Genomic DNA, 22,767 nt, shown 5'->3' with positions numbered 1-22,767 from the left:
CCAGTAGTTTTGAGTATATGCAGAGTTCACTTTAAGATGCCGTTTATTAATAATTGTATAAAACTAAACCTGCTGTTCATCAAAACTGACTTAATTCAATTCTTTCTATAGTCCATTGCTTTAAGCATACGAAAGAGAGATTAAGACATCTCTAAAATATTAAGTGAAGATGCTGAAGACGTGTTCTATTATACCAAGAGGTTTCTGTTCATTACTCACTGAATAAAAAAAATCAAATACATAATTTTCATCAACTAAGCACTGATTTTGGTAGTCAGAGGACCAGAATTCAAATCTAAATTCTATCTATAACTAGTTTTGTGATCGTGGGCCAGTTACAGAGGCCCAGTGTCCTCATCTACAAAATGAAATACCACCTACCTCACGGGGCTGTTATTTTAAGAACAAGGTAATTTCAGTTAAAAAAAAAAAAAAAAATTCTAGTTACCTGGTACAAAATAAGTCTTCCACAAATACAAAACACACTATAGATATCAACTATGCTAGACACTGAAAAGAAACAACAGTGAAAGATCTGCTCCTTACCCTCGAAGGGCTTAGAATCTTCTTGCAAATAAGACTTAAAATATGCACAGGAAGTGGTTAAGTAAAAATGAAAGACATTTTAAGAAAAGAACACACAGATAAGTGCTACAAAAATTCAGTGAAATAATCAATAATTGCTTTAGCTTCCAGGAAGGCCTTATGGAGGAAATGGGATTGAAGAAGCATAGTAATGGATGAATGTATTTTGGTTAGGTGGAGATGAAGAAGAAAGATGCTCAACATCTGGGGCTAGAATAGCAGGGATTTTGTTCATTTTTTGTAGTGGTTAAGTGCTACAGCTGCTAACCAAAGGGTACAGAGTTTGAATCCACCAAGTGCTCCTTGGAAACTCTATGTGGCAGTTCTACTCTGTCATATAGGGTTACTATGAGTTGGAATTGACTCAATGGCAATGGATTTGGTTTTTGTGGTTGGGTGTGGGGGATGGGGAATGCGAAGACATGCCCATTCCTTAATGGGACACAGCCCTGTTGAAATAACTGTCATTTAGACCAGTGCTTCTCAAACTACTTGTGGTGAAGGACCGTTTTTGTTTTTGATTTCCAGTGAGTTGTAGACTAAAACTATCGTAAAATATGGGGGAAAAAATTATTAGGAAAATGAAATGAAAATAAAAGACATAAAACAGAAGCCCATTTTTATCATCATATAAAATAGAAGCCCTAATTTTTAAATACTAGATTCAACAAGCATACTATTGCTCTGAAAAACTGCCGTAGAAATTTCTAAATGCTTTCTCTCCCTTTCTGTATTTTTCTCTTCACAGACTGGTATTCTACATTGATCTGGTCAGGGACTGGTAAGAAACAGTTAATGGACTGACACCAGTCCTTAAAAATATATACTACTGGCTTCAGGCAAGTAGGTAACAAGATGGATATTAACTCACATTGTTGCTCCATTCTAATTTCATTAAAAAAAAATCCAGGACAGCAAGCATGGAAGAATTTTAAGATTTCTTAAATCTCTGCAACACATCTAACATTTTGTCATTTTTGTAATTGCTACCTAGTTTTTTTTAGTGATTAGCTGATGAGGCACAGGAATGGGCCAGAGAGTAATGCTCCAAAGCAGCCATGTGCTTTGAATCCCAACTCCCCCATTTCCTAGCTATGTGTCTTTAGGTAAGTTCCTTGACTTCTACTAACCTCAGCTTTTTACCCATAAAGAAACATCAGCTACCTCGTAAGGTTGTTTTGAGGGTACAAATAGGGAAGACGTATACTTTGAGTCCCCCACGTGTCTGTCAGTTTGTCGTACTGTGGGGGCTTGCATGTTGCTGTGATGCTGGAAGCTATGCCACCGATATTCAGATACCAGCAGGGTCACCCATGGAGGACAGGTTTCAGCTGTGCCTCCAAACTGATAGAGACTAGGAAGAAGGACCCGGGAGTCTACTTCTGAAAAGCATTAGCCAGTGAAAACCTTATGAATAGCAGCAGAACATTCTCTGATATAGTGGTGGAAGATGAGCTCCCCCCCCGCCCAGGTTGGAAGGCACTCAAAAGACGACTGGGGAAGAGCTGCCTCCTCCAAGCAGAGTCGACCTTAATGATGTGGATGGACTAAGGCCTTCGGGACCTTCATTTGCTGATGTGTCACGGCTCAAAATGAGAAGAAACAGGTGCAAACATCCATTAATGTATGAAGTGTGAATCTAGGAAAATTGGAAATCGTCAAAAATGAAATGGAACGCATAAACATTGATATCTTAAGCATCAGTGAGCTGAAATGGACTGGTATTGGCCATTTTGAATTGGAAAATCATATAGTCTACTATGCTGGGAATGACAGCTTGAAGAGGAATGGTGTTGCATTCATCGTCAAAAAGAACATTTCAAGATCTATCCTGAAGTACAACACTATCAGTGATAGGATAATACACATACGCCTACAAAGAAGAACCTTTGATACGACTATTATTCAAATTTACACACCAACCACTAAGGTCAAAGATGAAGAAATAGAAGATTTTTATCAGCTGCTGCAGTCTGAAATTGATCGAACACGCAATCAGGATACATTGATAATCACTGGCGATTGGAATACGAAAGTTGGAAACAAAAAAGGAGGATCACCAGTTGGAAAATATGGCCTTGGTGATAGAAACGATGCTGGAGATAGAATGATAGAATTTTGCAAAAACAACGACTTCTTCATTGCTAATACCTTCTTTCACCAGCATAAACGGCGACTATACACATGGACCTTGCCAGATGGCACACACAGAAATCAAACTGACTACATCTGTGGAAAGAGACGATGGAAAAGCTCAATATCATCAGTCAGAACAAGGCCAAGGGCCAACTGTGGAACTGACCATCAATTGCTCATATGCAAGTTCAAGCTGAAAGTGAAAAGAATCAGGGCAAGTCCACGAGAGCCAAAATATGGCCTTGAGTATATCCCACGTGAATTTAGAGACTATCTCAAGAAGAGATTTGACACGTTGAACACTAATGACCGAAAACCAGATGAGTTGTGGATTGATATCAAGGACATCATCCATGAAGAAAGTAAGAGGTCATTGAAAACACAGGAAAGAAAGAAAAGACCAAGATGGATGTCAGAGAAGACTCTGAAACTTGCTCACGAACGTCGAGCAGCTAAAGCAAAAGGAAGAAACAATGAAGTAAAAGAACTGAAGATTGCAAAGGGAGGCTTGAGAAGACAAAGTATTATAATGACATGTGCAAAGAGCTGGAGATAGAAAACCAAAAGGGAAGAACATGCTCGGTGTTTCTCAAGCTGAAAGAACTGAAAAAAAAAAAAAAAAAAATCAAGCCTCGAGTCGCAATAGTGAATGATTCTATGGGGAAACTATGAAACGACAAAGGAAGCAAGAAAAGAAGATAGAAGGAATACACAGAGTCATTGTATCAAAAATAATTAGTCGATGTGCAACCATTTCAAGAGGTGGCATATGATCAGGAACCGATGGTAATGAAGGAAGAAGTCCAAGCTGCTCTGAAGGCACTGGCGAAAAACAAGGCTCCAGGAATTGATGGAATATCAATTGAGATGTTTCAACAAACATATGCACCACTGGAGGTGCTCACTGGTCTCTGCCAAGAAATATGGAAGACGGCTTCCTGGCCAATTGACTGGAAGAGATCCATATTTATGCCTATTCCCAAGAAAGGTGATCCAACTGAACGTGCAAATTATACAACAATATCATTAATATCACATGCAAACAAAATTTTGCTGAAGATCATTCAAAAACGGTTGCAGCAGTATATCAACAGGGAACTGCCAGGAATTCATGCCGGTTTCAGAAGAGGACGTGGAACCAGGGATATCATTGTTGATGTCAGATGGATCCTGGCTGAAAGCAGAGAATACCAGAAGGATGTTTACCTGTGTTTTATTGACTATGCAAAGGCATTCGACTGTGTGGATCATAACAAATTATGGATAACATTGCGAAGAATGGGAATTCCAGAAAACTTAATTGTGCTCATGAGGAACCTTTACGTAGATCAAGAGGCAGTTGTTCTGACAGAACAAGGGGATACTGATTGGTTTAAAGTCAGGAAAGGTGTGCGTCAGAGTTGTATTCTTTCACCATTCCTATTCAGTCTGTATGCTGAGCAAACAGTCCGAGAAGGTGGACTATATGAAGAAGAACGGGGCATCAGGGTTGGAGGAAGACTCATTAACAACCTGTGTTATGCAGAGGATACAACCTTGCTTGCTGAAAGTGAAGAGGACTTGAAGTGCTTACTAATGAAGATCAAAGACCACAGCCTTCAGTATGGATTGTGCCTCAACATAAAGATAACAAAAGTCCTCACAATTGGATCAATGAGCAACATCATGATAAACGGAGATAAGACTGAACTTGTCAAGGATTTCATTTTACTTGGATCCACAATCAACATCCATGGAAGGAGCAGTTAAGAAATCAAAAGACATATTGCATTGGATAAATCTGCTGCAAAGGGCCTCTCTAAAGTGTTGAAAAGCAAAGAAGTCACCTTGAAGACTAAGGTGCGCCTGACCGAAGCCATGGTATTTTCAATCGCACTATATGCATGTGAAAGCTGGACAATGAACAAGGAAGACAAAGAAGAACTGACGCCTTTGAATTGTGGCTTGGGAAAAGAATATTGAATATACCATGGACTGCCAAAGGAACGAACAAATCTGTCTTGGAAGAAGTACAACCCCTTAGAAGGAAGGATGGTGGAACTGCGTCTTACATACTTTGGACATGTTGTTAGGAGGAATCAGTCCCTGGAGAAGGACATCATGCTTGGCAAAGTATAGGGTCAGCAGAAAAGAGGAAAACCCTCAATGAGGTGGACCGACACAGTGGCTGCAACAATGAGCTCATGCATAACAATGATTGTAAGGATGATGCAGAAGTGGGCAGTGTTTCGTCTGTTGTGCACAGGGTCGCTATGAGTCGGAGTGGACTCAATGGCACCTAACAACAACAACACTTTGAGTACGTATAGTTTGTATCTCCAGCACCTACAACACTACCTGGCACAGCGTAGTGATGGTGAGGATGATGATGATAATAATGGCTAATATTAATTGAACATTTACTATGTTCTAGACAAGTGCTTCATATTTACTAGCTCAGTTAAACTTCTTCTATAACCCTATGAGGAAGCTACTTTTATTATGCCTATTTTGCAGATGAGGCATGGTGACATTAAGTAACTTGTTAAAGGTCACACAGTTATAAGGGGCAGACTAAATAGGATATGAACCTTGGGAATCTGGCTCCAGAGGTTCATGCTCTTAACCACCAGGTTATATTGCCTGTGTAGGTGGCAAGAGAACAGTGATCAACTGGATGTTTTGAGTGGATGGAAAGTACTTGACATACAGCAGGTTATCTGCATAGATTCTCAATAATTCCCACAACCACAGTGTGAGGTAGAGAGTGTTTGCTGCTTTAACAGGGGGAACTTGTGATAATCTGCCTGAGGCCATGCTGTAAATGGAGATACCTGTTGCCACAGAGTGAATTTTGACTCACAGATGCCCTACTGGACAGAGTAGAACTGTCCCATAGGGTTTCCAAGGCTGTAATCTTTAAGGAAGCAGACTGTCATATCTTTCTCCCATGGAGTAGTTGGTGGGTTCGAACTGCTGACCTTTCAGTTAGCAGCCAAGCGCTTAACCACTGCGCCATCATGGCTCCTGCAAATGGAGATACCAGAGGTCAAATCCAGATCTTCTCTTTTTAAGTCTCATGCTCTTTTTACTATTTACTGCTGCCTCCGTGAAAGAAACAAAGGGAGTGATGAGTGAGACAGGAAGAGAATCAAGAAATTATAGTGTTCCAAAGCCAAGGAGTATTTTAAGAAAGATCAATAGCATCAAATCAGCAAATGTTAGAGAAAGGTTAAATAGAATGAGTTCAAAGAGATGGTATTAATTCTGACAAGAAGGCGGTCAATGGAGATCCAATTTCTTCCAGTTAACGGTGCATTTCAGGAAAAAATATTGGCTTGCTTTTAGAAAGTAAAATGAGTGCAAGATTCCCTATATGTGCTGTGTACTTCTTATTCCAGATGAATACGATTATCAGATTAAGGACACATTAGATTTCCATCTTCTCACAACTCACTGACACAGGGCAGGGAAGGAGAATAATGGATCACATGATTAGGGCTCAGTTTATAAACCAGACTACCTGTAACCAAGATGAGTCCTAAGCTTGTTCCAAGGTGGTTAAAGAAAGACATTATGACAGATGGATTATGAAAACCATCCAGAACATCTAAATAGTTACGACAGGAACAGCGATTCATAAATGGAATGATTCAAAATCTGGAGCTCAGGGAAAGCCTGACTTTCTAAGATATACTAGTGTTATCTTAGTGGGCTATGAGGTTCTCCTGACATAGTTAAAATATATGGACATCATTGCTTTTATGCATTAGTTTTTTTCTTCAAATTCTTAATAGATTTGAGATTCTGATACTGATAAATTTTAATACAAAGAAAGCTTAAGGCATTATGCAAAAATTCCAAGTGCTTCATGCTTCAAACACTTTACATAAAATTTAAAATCTCTCTTTACATTTTGGCAAAATTGCTAAGATAGTTGATGAATGGCAAAATAGCTCCTTCTGACAGAATTTTGTTCTAAGGGAAAAGAAAATAACGGAATGAAAATTTACCATTGATTTATAGATTATAATTGTTAAACCTAAATTAGTAATTTCTCAAATATAGTAGATTAATCCCAAATCAGCCTTTGTTAGACAGACCAGACTTCACCTTTGTAGTTGACGTCATACCTTTTTTGTTGAGGGCAGTTACCTTGCAAAATTACTATATATAAACATGTATAGGAAGATCGAGATAGAAGTCATTAAGTAATATAAACACTTATTAGCCTAATCTGAGGTTTCTTTTTTACTTAATTTATAGGTAACTCCCACAAAGTATATATGAACATTTGAACACTTGACAATCATACAGATAAAACATTTGTTTTATCCTAAAGTCATAGTTACACAGAATTAATATGTAATTCAAATGAGTATTTCTTACTTTAGACCATGAAAGGTCAAGGAGATCAGCAGTATGTCCTTTATATTTACAAAATGGCCGCTGTCGAAATGGTGCATTTTTATCATCAGGGTCTTCATCAGTTCCACTGCATACCTATTCAGGCATAAAGACAAACTTTAAAATTAAGTTTTGAAACTAGTAAAACAAAGTTTCATACTCCTCCCATCCCATTTGTTCTCTCATCATTTTGTATGATGTGACTGAAATCTTGATTTACTATGAGCAAACTCTCCTTTATGCTAAATCTACTACTCACCACCTCTTCTTTACATCTTCTTGCCCTAACAAACTAAGATCATCCCTGAAAAAACTGCATTATCACAATCTTTTTCCTTCCTTAACGGAGGCCCCACTTTATCCTTTTCTGAGCATCTACTCCTTTAGGAAAGGTGGGAGCCAGCACCAGGGGGTGAATCATGATTGGTATAAACTAATCAAGATTAGCTCATTCCTTTTCCCAGTGATGACTGGTTTAGTTATGGGCACGTGCTAGTTTTTGCCAATTAGACATGAGGAAAAGTTTACGGGGTAAAAGGAGATGGAAGGGGAAGCTTCTAGAAAGATTTTCTTGCTCTTAAAAAGGGACATACAAAAGGGACCTTCTCTCTTTTGTCTTTGAATATTGTTGTCTGCATGTGACACCTAAGACTCTAGCAGCCATCTTAGGACCATAAGGGAACATGCCCAGGAGAACAAAACAACAGGAAAAGAATAGCAAAGCAGAAAGATGGGAGGACCCTGTGTCCCTGACATTACTGATGTGCTGAATTAACCAACCCTGGAACCGCTTACCTCCAGACTTGATTCCTCATTGTTTAAGCCATTTTCAGTTGGGTTTCTGTTATTTGAAGTCAAAAGCATCCTGACAGAGGTACATAGAAAATGATGCCACACGTGTGCTGTGCATCTAGTTTATTAACACGCTTTTGTATTCATTATCTGAACGAATCCTAACAACTCTGAGGTAGGTACTAACATTATGAAGATGAAGAAATTAAGAAAAAAAATTGAGACTTAGAGAGATAATAAAGGTCACGAAGTCACCTATATACACTTGAACCAAAGTGGGGATACAGGTTATCTAACTTGTTTGTCCCTGAAATGTTTTAGAGGATGTAGCATGAGCAAAAATATCGAGTGTTAGCCAAGCCGGGTTAAGTAGAATGCTAAGGATGGAGAAAAAAGTACATGGAGATATAGCAGGGGGTCCAGGTGGAAAGGTACTTGAGACCACATCATAAAGAGCCTCGAATTTGCGGTTTAAGTGTTCAGGTATTCTAAGGCAACAGGGAGCCAAAGAGGTCTCTGTAAAGGAAAAATAACACTACCTGGCTGATGCTTTGAAAATCCTGGCAGTGCAGTGGTTAAGAGCTATGGTTGTTAACCAAAAAGGTCAGCAGTTCGAATCCACAGTTCTACAGGGTCGCTATGAGTCGGAATCGACGCGAGTGCAATAGGTTTGGTTTGGTTTTTGGCTGGTGCTTTAGAGAAAGAGAATTCTGGGCAATAAGGTAAAAGATGGGAGAGAGAGACTAAAGCAGGAAGAGCAGTGGATAAATTTAAGCAAGTACGATGAGGGCCTGAACTAGAACAGTGGCCACAGGGGTACATAAAAGCTACCACTATCATATGTCTAGAACTTTACAGTTTATAAAAACATCTTCACATCAACTGTGGAGGAGGAACAGCAATGTGGACTCCCTGGCCTTTTGCCAAATGCTCCTAACCCTAGATGACTGCAACTACTTGCCCTAATTCTAATTCAGACTAATAAGCACTGCTGGAAGACAAAACTAAACAGGCTCGTCCCATTACATAAAATTCAACTTCTTGTTTAATAATCCTTTATCTCCTTTGCATTAACTTCTTAGCATATTTCCTTTAGCAGAGTGTGATCGTTATGTGTCACCTCGGCTAGGCCATGATTCTCAGTGGTTCAGCAGACATTATGTAATCATTCTCCATTTTGTGATCTGATGTGAGCCGTCTATCAGTTGAAAGGGGAGTTCCTCTGGGACGTGGCCTGCATCTAACATATACGAATGTTCTGGCAAAGCTCGCCTTTTGACCTCCAGTTCCTGGAAAGTGAGCCAGCAGCCTGTCGCCTGACCTGCCGATTTTTGAGTTCATCAGCTCCTGCAAGCACATGAGTCAGAAGAAGCCTCCAGCCTGATGTCTGAACCCACAGGGATTCGGGACTTGCCAGTCTTCACAACTGTGTGAGCCATTTCCTTCATATAAATCTCTTTTTTTTTTTATATACGTACTATGAGTTGCTATCGACCTGACGGCAATGGGTTTGGTTTTTTTTAATATACATATTTATATACATACATGCTTCACTGGTTTTGTTCCTCTAGAGAACTCAGCCTAAGACACAGTGATTCTAGGCCTCTTCTTTACTCCTTAAACATCCATTTCCTTCTCCCTGCATGCTACCCTTTTTCGAAGTATTTAAATAATGTTTTTTTGATTATAAAATAATACATGTTTGGTATAAACAATTCAGAAAATACAGAAAGTAGTAAAACTAAAATTAAAATCACCTGTAAGGTACTCACATTTTGACTATCTTCAATCTTTAACATTTTAAAAAAACATAAATGAGATCACATTGTCTACCTAATTCGGTATCCTCCTTTTTATTATACCATGAGCATTTCCTGTATTTTGTTCTTTGAAAAAATTCACTGGTTGCATAATATGGATGTGCCATAATTTAATCATTTTCCATTTGTTGTTCATTTAGGCATTTCCAACTTTTTTGCTAATATAAACAGCAATTCCATAAACATCTCAGAACATGACTTTTATCCACATTTAACTACTTCCTTATCCTTATATAAGGGGTACTACTGGGTCAAAAGGTTTAAACCTGAGACTTTAATAGTGCCTTCTGTTTACTTAAATAAAAGCAGGGAAGTTTATTAAAGAAATTGGGAAAAAAAAAAAAAGAGAAGTAGAAAGAATCAAATAAAAACCACTTAAGATCCTACCACTTAGAGATAACTACTATTAATAATTGAGTGTATTTCCTTTAAGTCTTTTATCTATAAATATTTACAGACGCTTTTTAGTAAAAATTGGGATTAATATTCTATGCAATTTCCCATTCTGCTTTTTTACTTTATATTTTATTGAGAACATTTTTTAATGTCATTAAGTAATCTTTTAAAACAATTTAAGGACTTCATACTATTCTACTGTATGAATTATACCATAGTTTTTATTTTCCAACTCCTAGTATTTTTTTTTTTATTTAGGTTGTTCAAATTTTAGCTACTGTACGAACACCAAGGATTCCCTGGGTGGTGCGAATGGTTAACATGCTTGGTTACTACCAAATGGTTGCAGGTTTGAGTCCACCCAGAGGTGCACCAAAGAAGAAAGGCCTGGCAATCTACTTAAGAAAATCAACCACTGAAAACTCTATTAAATAGTTCTACTCTAATACACACAGAGTCACCATGAGTTGGGGTCAATTTGACGGCCAACTGGTTTGAAGATCACGAAGATGAAAATTATTTTACATATATCTTTGGACATATCTGATTATTTCTTTATAATAAACTACTAAAGGTAGAATTACCAAATAAAATGTTGTCATTTATTTCTATGTATATGTATTTTTGACTTATTATGGATATTTCAAATACACATAAAAGTAGATACACCAGTATTATGAACCCCCTGTATCTAGCACCTGATTTAACAATTATCAACATTTTATCTACCTATTGTAATCAATTCTCATACATTTTTAAATTTATTTTTGCTGGGGCATTTTAAAGCAAAATCTAGGCACCATTAATTTCACCAATAAGCACTTCAATATATATCTCTAACTGATAAGCCTCTTTTAAATATTAACTATCATGCTGTAAAAAAAAAAAAAAAAAAAAACCATTGCCGTTGAGTCAATTCTGACTCATAGCAACCCTACAGAACAGAGTAGAACTGACCTATAGCATATCCAAGGCTGTAAAAATTTATGGAAGCTGACTGCCACATCTTTCTCGCACAGAGTGGCTGGTGGGTTCAAACTGTCGATCTTTTGGTTAGCAGCTGAACACTTAACCACTGTGTGACCATGCCATTCCAAAAAACCAAACCCGAACCAATTGCTGTGGAGTTGATTCTGACTCATGGTGACCCCATAGGAGAGAGTAGAACTGCCCCATAGGGTTTCAAAGGAGCAGCTGGTGGATTCAAACTGCTGACCTTTTGATTAGCAGCCATAACTCTTAACCACTGCACCACCATGCCATTACCACACACACAAAAACACCAACGTGTTATCTAACCCATATTTAAATTTCTTGACTATCTAAAAATGTTGTTTTAAAGTCGGATTGTCATGAAAAAAAGAAAAAAAACTGTAAGACTTTTGATATTTATTAGCACTTACTATATACCAGATAGAAGCGCTGTTGGCACAGTAGTTAAGTGCTTGGCTACTAGCCAAAAGGTCATGGATTTGAACCCATCTGGTTCTCCACGGGAAAAAGACATGGTAGTCTTCTTTCATAAAGATTTACAGCCTTGGAAACCCTATGGCTTGCTCTGAGTTGGAATCGACTTGACGGCAATGGGTGGGTTATGTACTAGATACTGTGTTGGCTACTTGGGATACCAAAATAATGACATATTATCATCTAATTAATAGTCAGAGAATGTAGTAACATGGAAAAATACATCTTCTAAATAAGTGAAGCATAATTCTTTAAGCACCAAAATATCTGTTTTGATCTTTTTTACTGTTAAATCCTCATTGTTTATAGTGAATAAATTCTTATTAGTCCTAATAAGTAGCAAGATCAACAAAGTGGCAGAAAGGGTCTGGACTAGGATAAGTCTCAAGGGCCACTTCCTAGAGTCTATTTATTCTCAGTATAGCAGCCAGAATAGTTCTTTTAAAATATAAATCAGATTAGCTCATTCTTTGTTCAAAAACTCTTCACTGGCTCTCATGTTTCTTAGAGGAAAATCCAAAGTCCTCTCAATGGCCTATATGCTCTGATGGCTCCCCATCTCTACCTATTCAGTTTGCACTACTCTTCCCATATGATCAATGCCTCATATTCAGATTTCACTCAAATGACAACCTCTCAGTGAAGCTTTAGTCGTCCACCTATTTATCCCTTTGGCATTACTTTATCTCCTTTTTTCCCTCCATGAAACTTATCACCTTTTAATGTATTACAAACTTTACTTATTTTGTTTCTCAGTTTCACTCCATTAGAATTTAAGTTCCATAAAAACAGATTTTTGTCTCTTTTTGTTCACTACTATAGCCCCAGATCCTAGAAAGTGTTTAACACATAGTAAGCACTCAATAAATATTTGTTGACTAAATGAAGGCACAGTCTCAGTCCTCAAGATGCTAATGGTTTAGTGGAGCGGAATGGTTAAGAACATAAGCTCTAGAGACAGATCAGAGCTGGGTTCTAATTCTGGTGCTATATTTACCAACCATGTGAAATTGATGAGTTACTTAATATCTCTAAGCCTTCTTTTCTTCAACTGTAAAATGCGGTTATTTAAAGTACCTAGTTTTTTTTTTAGTATGTACAGGGCTGTTGTGAAGTGAAATAAGACATAAAAGTGCTTAGCAAAGTATATGGCACACAGTAAGCGCTCACAAAATGTTAGCTGTTATTACATAAAGGAATTAATACGGTGCAGTATAGTGCTTTTAACAGAAATATAGGCAAAGTACCATGGGAACAGAAAAAGAGCACATGAGTAATCATGCATTAGATGAAGCAAGGAATGCTTCAGAGAGGAGACTTTTGAGATAGGTCTTAAGTGAATTTACCAAAGAGGAATAGTATATGTGAATACTTGGAGTCAAAGTTTTGTTTTGTAGGGGCAAAAATAAACAACTGAGTGCCTCAGAATACAGGGTTTGTGAGAGGGAATGGTGGGAAATAACAATGAGAGCTGAGGTCAGGTTGATCTCTGAAAGACTCTGAGTCAAGCCAAGGAATTTGGACTTAATTCTATAGGGAGAAAGAGAGACAAAAGGAGTATTTAAAAAGGAGAGTAACATGATGAGATTTATTTTGTAGGAAAATAATTGTACTGGCAGTGTGGATAAAAGACTGAAATCTGGGAGAACAGTGATAATTGTCCAAGCAAGAAATAAAGGCCTGGATTACTGCAGTAGAAATGTAACAGAATGGCAAGATTCCAAAGACATTTCTGAGATCAAATGGGCAGGACTTGGTAAATGAGAAGATGTTGGAGGGAGAAAAAAGAGTAAAACATGACCACGTTTTCTAACTCAGGAGATGGTATGACTGTTAACTGATATCAAGAACACTGCCAAAGGAGTTTTCTTGGAAGAAATATACTTAATTCTGCTTTAGACATATTATCATTGTCGATGTCTGTCTTCCCCTATGCAGAGTTCCTTGGCATGGACTTTCCACTGCATTGCTATATTCTTGGTGTCTAGCACATTGCAGATATTTAATAATTGTTGACTGAATCAAATATAAACCCACATATATTTTAATAAAATGCTGCATACCTAAATTCCCAAAAAATTACCTCTCCCGATGATCCATCATGAAGTCATAACCATAATAAATATCTACGCACCCAATGACAGGGCTCCAAAATACATAAACTTTAAACACTGAAAAAAGAAATCAACAGTTCCACAATAATAGTAGGAGACTTCAACACATCACACTAGGTAAAGGACAGAAAATCTAGAAAGAAACTCGGCAAAGATACAGAAGATCTAAAGGACACAATCAGCCAACTTGACCTCACAGACCTATATAGAACACTCCACCCAACAGCTTAAAACCACTGGGTAATAGAAGAAATCAAAGATGGAATCAAAAAATTCCAAGAAGCAAGTGAGAATGAAAACACATCACACCAAAACCTCTGGGGCACAGCAAAGGCAGTCCTCAGAGGTCAATTTATACCAATAGATGCACACATCAAAAAAGAAGGGACAAAAATCAAAGCATTAGCTACACAATTCGAACAAATAGAGAACAGCAAAAGAAGCCCACAACCACAAGAAAGGAGAAAATAAAGATCAGAGCAGAAATAAATGTAATAGAGAATAGAAAAACAAAAGAAAGAATCAACAAAACCAAAAGTTGGTTCTTTGAAAGGATCAACAAAATCAACAAACCACTGGTCAAATTGACAAAAGAAAAACAAGAGGCAACACTAATAACCCAAATAACAACAGACCCAACTGAAATAAAAAGGATCATAACAGGATACTATGAAAACTATACTCCAACAAACTTGGAAACCTAGAGGAAACAGACAAATTTCTAGAGACACACTACCTACCCCAACTACCACAAACTGAAGTTGAAAATCTGAACAGACCCATAACAAAAGAGATTGAAAAGGTAAGAAGAAAACACTCCCAACAACAACCAAAAAAGCCCCGGCCCAGATGGCTTCACTGGAGAATTCTACCAAATATTCAGAGAAGAGCTTACACCAGTACTACTCAAACTATTTCAGAACACAGAAAAGGAAGGGATACTACCAAATTCATACTATGAAGGTGGCATAACCCTGATACCAAAACCAGGCAAAGACACCACGAAAAAAGAAAATTACAGAGCAGTATCTCTCTTATAAATACAAATATTCTCAGCAAAATTCTAGCCAATAGAATTTGTATCATCATGACCAAGTGCGATTTATACCAGGTATGCAAGAATGGCTCAACATTAGAAAACCAATCAACATAATCCACCTCATAAGTAAAAGAATCACCAGATCATCTCAACTGACGCAGAAAAGGCATCTGAGAAAGTCCGACACCTATTCCTGATAAAAACTCTCAATAAAATATGTATAGAAATTTGTCAACATGATAAAGGGCATCCATAGAAAACCAACAGTCAATATCATTCTTAATGGAGAGAGGCTGAAAAACATTCCCCTTGAGAACCGAACAAGAAAAGGATGCCCCTTATCACTACTCCTATTTAACACGTTGAAAGTTCTAGCTAGGGCAATAAGGCAAGAAACAGAAATAAAGGGCATCCAAATTGGTAATGAAGAAGTTAAACTCTCCCTATTTGTGGATGATACGATACTATACATAAAACTAAATCCACTGCCGTAAAGTCGATTCCGACTCATAGTGACCCTATACACAGAAAACCCAGAAGACTCCATGAGAAAACTACTGGGACTAATAGAAAGATTCAGCAGAGTTACAGGATACAAGATCAATATACAAAAATCAGTTGAATTCCTATAAATCAATAAACAGAATGACAAAAAGGACATCAGTAAAACAATACCATTTATAATAACCCTCTAAAAAAATTAAATACTTAGGAATAAATCTAACTAGGGGTGTAAAAGACCTATACAAAGAAAACTACAAAACACCACTGCAAGAAACCAAGAGAGATCTACATAAACGGAAAAACATACTATGCTCATGGATAGGCTGAGTCAACATTGTGAAAATGACAATTCTACCCAAATCAACCTACAAATACAAAGCAATCTCAATCCAAATACAAACAGCATTCTTTAAAGAGATGGAAAAACTAATCACTAACTTTATACGGAGAGGGAGGAGGCCCTGGATAAGTAAAGCACTAAGGAAAATAAAGTAGGAGGACTGACAGTACCGGATCTCAGAACCTACTATACAGCTACGGTAGTCAAAACAGCCTGATACTGGTATAATGACAGACACACTGATCAATGGAACAGGATTGAGAACGCTGATGTAAATCCATTCAACTACAGTCACCTGATGTTTAACAAGGACCCAAAGTCCATTTAATGAGGAAAAGTCAGTCTTTTTAATAAATGGTGCTGGTAAAACTAGATGTCCATTTGCAAAAACAATGAAACTGGACCCATAGCTCACACCATACACAAAAACCAACTCAGAATGAATCAAAGACCTGAATATAAAACCAAAAACTATAAAGATCATAGAAGCAATAATAGAGTCAACTCCAGAGGCCCTAACACACGGCATTAACAGGATACAAACCATGACTAACAACACACAAACTCTAGAAGATAAGCTAGATAGCTGGGATCTTCTAAAAATTAAGCACTTATGCTCATCAAAAGACTTCACCAAAAAAGAGTAAAGAGTAAAAAAATCTACAGACTGGGAAAAAATTTTTGGTGATGACGAATCTGACAGAGGTCTAATCTCTAAAATCTACAGGAAAATTCAACACCTCTACAACAAAAAGACAAATAATCCAATTAAAAAATGGGCAAAGGAAATGAAGAGATACTCCAGCAAAAAAGACATTAAAGCAGCTAACAGACACTCGAGGAAAAGCTCATGATCACTAGCCATTAGAGAAATGCAAGCCAAAAGCACAATGAGATACCATCTTACCCTGGAGTTACTGGATTGAATCAAAAAACAGAAAAAAAATAAATGCTGCAGAGGCTGTGGGGAGACTGGAACTCTTATGCACTGCTAGTGGGAAACACAAAATGGTACAACCATTTTGAAAAACGGTATGGCACTTCTTTAGAAAGCTAGAAATAGAAAAATACTATATGATCAAGCAATCCCCCTCCTAGGAATATACCCTACACAGAAATAAGAGTCGTCACAGGAATAGACATATGTACACCCACGTTCATTGCAGCATTGTTCACAATAGCAAAAAGATGGAAACAACCTAGATGCCCATTAACAGATGAATGCATACACAAAGGTACATACACACAATGGAGTATTACACAATAAAGAACAATGATGAATCTGTGAACCATCTCATAAGATGGATGAATCTGGAGGACTTTATGCTGACTGAAATAAGTCAATCACAAAAGGACAAATATTATATGAGACCACTACTGTAAAAACTCATGAAAAGGTTTACATACAAAAAGAAACAATCTTTGATGGTTATGAGGGAGGGGATGGGTGGAGATGGAAACAAACGCTAACTAGACAATAGATAAGTGCTAACTTTGGTGAAGGGTAAGACAGTACACAATATTGGTAAGCCAGCACAATTTCTACAAAGCAAGGTCATGGAAGCTCCACAGACACATCCAAACTCCCTGAGGGACTGAATTACTGGGCTGACGGCTGTGGGGCCCATGGTCTTGGGGAACATCCAACTCAACTGGCACAACATAGTTTATAAAGAAAATGTTCTACATTCTACTTTGGTGAGTAGCATCTGGGGTCTTAAAGCTTGTGAGTGGCCACCTAAGATATTCCACTGTTCTCACCCTGTAAGGAGCAAGGGAGAAAGAAGAAAACTAAAGACACAAGAGAAAGATTAGACCAAAGGCCTAATGAACCACAACTACCATAGCCACCACCAGACTGAGTCCAGTACAACTAGACGGTTCCCGGCTACTACCACCAACTGCTCTAACAGGGATCATAATAGAAGGCCCCAGGCAGAGCTGGAGAAAAATATAGAACAAAATTCAAACTCACAAAAAAAGACCCAACTTACTGGCCTGACAGAGACTGGAGAAACCCTGACAGTATGGCCCTTTTAGCTCAGTAGTGAAGCCAGTCCTGAGGTTCACCCTTCAGCCAAAGATTAGACTGGCCCATAAAACAAAACAAAACAAAAGGGGCACACCAGCCCAGGGGCAAGGATTAGAAGGCAGGAGGGGACAGGAAAGCTAGTAAAATGGAACCCAAGATCGGGGAGGGAGAGTGTTGACACATTGTGGGTTTGGTAACTAATGTCACAAAACCATATGTATACTAATTGTTTAATGAGAAACTAATTTGCTCTGTAAACCTTCATCTAAAGTACATTAAGAAAAAAACAGAGCCAACCCACTGTAGGTTGGGTTTGCCTGGATGGCTCACCAGATACAGTCTGAGTCCTTCTGAACTCTTTGCCTATAGTTTCAGTGGTTACCACCTTCGTGCCTTGGATGTGTTTAAACCTGTTGCTGTTGAGTCAATTCCTGTTTCTGGTGACCCCATGTGTTTCAGAGGAGAACTACACTTCTATAGGGGGGTTTTCAATGGCTGTAATCTTACGGAAGTAGATCGCCAGGAACGGTCTTTCTTCGTTGTGCTGCTGAGTGGATTTGAACCACTAAGAGTGCAAGCCATCTGCAACACCAAGGGGCCTAAGCTGTATTTGAGTCACTCCAAAAGTCAGCCTACTGAGAGCTGTGGTTCTGGGTTGTCTGGGGACTTGCACAGTATCTGGCAAATAGCAGGCACTCAGTAAGTATTTGTTGAATGAATGAATGCCTGCCTGCATGGAGCCTAACTTCCCTCAGAAATACACAAATCCTCTCTGTAACTTCCAGATGGAGGGCCACACTGCCTCTATTTACACATTTTCAGTGACCAGGGGTACACTCACTATTTCATGGAACAATGTAAGTTATTTTTGGAAAGCAACACCTTATGAAAAAGTTTTTTCCAGTAGAGCAAAATGCTACCCTATCACTTCTTCCCCCATTTGTCTTCTGGGGTCCCACACACCAGTCTTTGCCCCAGCACAGCTGCTTCAGAATTTGAGACCATGTGCCCTTGGGTCTGCTCTTTGTTAGAGTGAACAAACTGTTTTTTCTTCACCTGTTGCCCATACCTCCCTGATGCACCTCTCTGTATGATCCTGATTTCTTATTTATATTGCTAGTAATTCATGCTCCTGGTGGAAGAGAAACCAGATTTCAGGTCTGTGCAGATGTCAAAAGGTAATGCGACTTAAAAAACAGAACAAAAGACCCGAGGTCACCCTGTATCTAAATAACAAATGGGCTAAAAAAATAATATCACCCGTAAGTACTGTAATTCTTTAAAAAATCACCTATATGAGACTAAATGGTCAACAATTACTTTAAAACAAAGACGAGAATGTAAGGGGGCAGGGAAAGTAGATTAATGGAAACGGAACAACCAGGACGAAAACAATGAGAATGTTCATGAATTGTGAAGAATGTAATCAATGTCTTGAACAACCTGCGTAGAAACTGTTGAATGGGAACCTAAAATGCTGTGTAAACCTTCACGGAAAACACAGTAAAATATTATAATTAAAAAAAGAAAAGAAAAGAAAAAAAAAAGAGTTGAAGGCCTAGATGTAAGTGACAATGGTGGAAGAGGGAACAGACTCCACAGGCATCTGGGAATAAGGGTAGAGTGGATAAGAGCTTGTAACTAATTTGACATGTGCATAAGGAAGAAAAACTGATAGTAACCCCAGAGTGTTTGACTGGGTGAATGGGCCAGTAAATAAGGTTCGGAAGAGAGGAGAAGCAGGATTGTGCATAGATGACAGATTCTGTCCACACATTTTATATTTTCATGAAGGTCCATTACCATCTAGCCAGTTACTCAAGCCAGACACCTAAGGAGTCATCCTTCTTAATTATCATCAGTTATTCAGTCAGCAAGTCCTAGAGACTCGACTTCTTTTACATCTTCGAATTCAGTTTATCTTCACTGTTCCTATCTCTGCCGCTATCATAATCTATCATAACCAAAGTGCCCATGTCCCTCCTGGATTAAGAGCCTCTTCAGTGATTTCCCTGCCTGGAGCTCCCATCCAACCTACCCTTTGTAGTGGTACCAGAATGCCCTTTCTTAAACAAAACTCTGAACATATTAATTAAGCTCCTGATTAAAACCCTCCAAAGGCCCTCTCTTCCCAAGCTTGCAGGATAAAGTTCCAACGCCTTGGTTTGACACACAAAGCCATTAAAAACCTTGCTTCTACCTACCTCTCCTATGACTCGCTCACTGCAGCCTTTGCTCTGGCTGCAAGGAATTTCTTGTAGTACCTTTAACATGCCATGATGTTTCAGCTTCCAAGTCTTTGTACTTCTCTCAAACAGCCAACTTCTAGCTCAAATATCGTCTCCTCAAGGAAACTTATTATTATTATTGTACTTTAGATGAAGGTTTACAGAGCTAGCTTCTCATTAAACAGTTAGTACACATATTGTTCTGTGACACTGGTTATCAAACCCACGACATGTCAACACCCTCCCTTCTTGACCCTGGGTTCCCTATTACCAACTTTCCTGTCCCCTCTTGCCGTCTCGTCCCTGGCCCTGGGCTGGCGTGTCCCTTTAGTCTCATTTTGTTTTATGGGCCTGTCTAATCTTTGGATGAAGGGTGAACCTCAGGAGTGACTTCATTACTGAGCTAAAAGGGTGTGCAGGGGCCATAGTCTTGGGGTTTCTCCAGTCTCTGTCAGGGCAGTAAAGCTGGTCTTTTGTGAGTTAGAATTTTGTTCTACATTCTTCTCCAGCTCTGTCCAGGAACTTCTACTGTGATCCCTGTCAGAGCAGTCAGTGGTGGTAGAAGGGCACCATCTAGTTGTACTGGACTCACTCTGGTGGAAGCCATGGTAGATGTAGTGCATTAGTCCTTTGGACTAATCTTTCCCTTGTGTCTTTAGTTTTTTTCATTCTCCCTTGCTCCTAAGGGGGTGAGACCAATGGAGTATCCTTGATGGCCACTCACAAGCTTTTAAGACCCCAGACACTGTCTTACCCTTCACCAAAGTTACCACTCATCTATTGTCTGTTTAGTGTTTTAAGGAAACTTTTCTTGATACTCTGATTTATAAGGCTCCTATACTTCTGTAGTACCTTCTATAGGATAAGCAAGCAAGCAAGCCCAGTGCCCTCGAGTTTATTACCACCTAATTGTAATTGTAGTATTTATCTATTTCACTAGCCAGCAGGGTGCCCGAGGCCAGAGACTCTGTTTCAGTTGATTTTATAGAATCTAGCAGTGTCTAGACACATATAGCAGGCACTCAAAAAACATCTTTCAAGAGAGTTCATTTTGAGATCTATTAACTGATGTGCTTAAAAAACATATGTGGAAATATCCTAAATATTATTACTTGAAAAGGACAGGTTATAAAAATAGCATGTATGTTAAGGTCCCAGTATTGTTTTAAAAACATAAAGCTAGTGAAAAGAAACAAAGAATTATGGATCTAAGCCAGTTCAGGGCTAGGGAGAGCAAGCAGGAAATCATCAGCTTATAGACGCAAACTGAAGGTCACACAGAGATGACTGAGAATGGTCGAGGACAGAATCCTGAGAAACAGTACCAGTTAAGGGGGTGAAAGAGGGAGAGACAGCAGGAATATAAGAAGAGACCAAGAAGAAACAGGACCATGGAAAACCAAGAGGAGTATGTTTAAAGTCGGAAAAAGTTAGTGTCAAATACTAGAAAGCCAATGGAATCCCAGAAAATATTGCTGAACAGGTGGACAGTTTAGGTTCTCCCTTGCCTAGCGCAGTACATAAGAAGCACAGGTGACAATTTAGGGTAACATTTTGTATTCCGTTTATGTTTAAAATTGGCTGTATGTAACCTTTCTGCTCTAAGATCAAGTGAAAAGCATTAAGATATTTCAACTACCTGAAACTGTGGTAAAGCATTTATTAAACCAAGAAGAACGAGAAATTAAAATGTTTGAATATTTTTTCTCTTTCCTTAATTATGTATTTGGATATCCATTATTATTATTCTAAAATATCTAATATGGATTTGAGTGAAGGGGATTTTGTTGTATTTAAGTTTATATTTGTAGTTTACTGGCTTGCATAATATTGTTCACTGTCACTTTAAATATCAAATTTTTCATTTACCAATTCCAATATTAGAAAACTCTTGCTTCCAACTCCAAATGTTAATTTTTAAATTAAGTGCATTTATGCAAGAGTAATTTCTGAAAATCAATCAGATACTTTATGGTAAACAAATCAAATCATAGCATTTCATAATAGTAACCATAAAACTATGAACATACCCCTGTATCTGTATCAGATTTCGATGAATTTAGACTTTCCTGAGAAGGTGACGGGGACACACGACCTAAAAACAACATGATCATTATAAAAGCACATGTATGCATACATACATATAATCATAATTAATAATCAGAGAATGTAGTATTCTGGAAAAATACATTTTCCAAGCAAATGAAGTATAACTCCTTAAGCAACAAAATATTTTTTATCTTTTTTACTGTTAAATCCGCATCATTAATAGCAAATAAATTCTTATTAGTCCTAACAAGTAGTGAGATCAACAATAAAGGGGCACAAAGGGTCTGGGACAGGATAAGTCTCAAGGGCCACTGGAAATAGTCTTTTTGTTCCAGGCAGGGAACAAAAGAAATGACAAATGGCTAGGATGAGAAAAATTCACTTATAGTGAACAAAGTTTAACTTATCAATTCACCATCTTTAATGACGTATTAGCTACTAAAGTATATAGGTCCTAGCTTACCAGTTTAGTGAATTCCTCTACATTTCTATGTTCCTGGAGCCCAGGTGGCGCAGTGGTTAAGAGCTTGGCTGCTAACCAAAAGGTTGGCACTTTGAATTCACCAGCCGCTCCTTGGAAACCCTATGGGGCAGTTCTACTCTGTCCTATAGGGTTGCAATGAGTTGGAATCGACTCAATGGCAATGGGTTTTAAAAAATTTTTTTAAAATGGGTTCTATGTTCCTCAAACTGGTGCTTCTACTATTCTATTCTCCATTGTTAGTGGATCTTCACTACCTTTCTCTCATCCGTTAACTTTTTGTTTTCAGCTTTGGCTGATGGGGGTGGTGGGGTGGTGGTGGTGGTAGAGAAAATTTATTGCACAGGTAACTAATTTCAGAAAAAGAATCCCATAAACTTAAAACTCCTATTTCCATT

The 22,767-nt window shown here is 38.2% G+C and overlaps 1 protein-coding gene across 1 annotated transcript in view; it reads right to left on the bottom strand.

The window, feature by feature from the left end:
- WDR44 (WD repeat domain 44) overlaps nt 1-22,767 on the bottom strand; it is a 96,433-nt gene that overhangs the window by 15,162 nt on the left and 58,504 nt on the right. The window contains exons 12-13 of the mRNA XM_064278707.1: nt 21,870-21,934; nt 7,090-7,203 (exon numbers count right to left, since the gene is read on the bottom strand). Coding sequence (XP_064134777.1) covers nt 7,090-7,203; nt 21,870-21,934 — 179 coding nt within the window. The remainder of the gene's footprint in view (nt 1-7,089; nt 7,204-21,869; nt 21,935-22,767) is intronic.

Source organism: Loxodonta africana, chromosome X (genome assembly GCF_030014295.1).
Source record: "Loxodonta africana isolate mLoxAfr1 chromosome X, mLoxAfr1.hap2, whole genome shotgun sequence".
NCBI classification, from domain to species: domain Eukaryota; kingdom Metazoa; phylum Chordata; class Mammalia; order Proboscidea; family Elephantidae; genus Loxodonta; species Loxodonta africana.
This window is presented reverse-complemented; position numbering and strand designations above follow the sequence as displayed.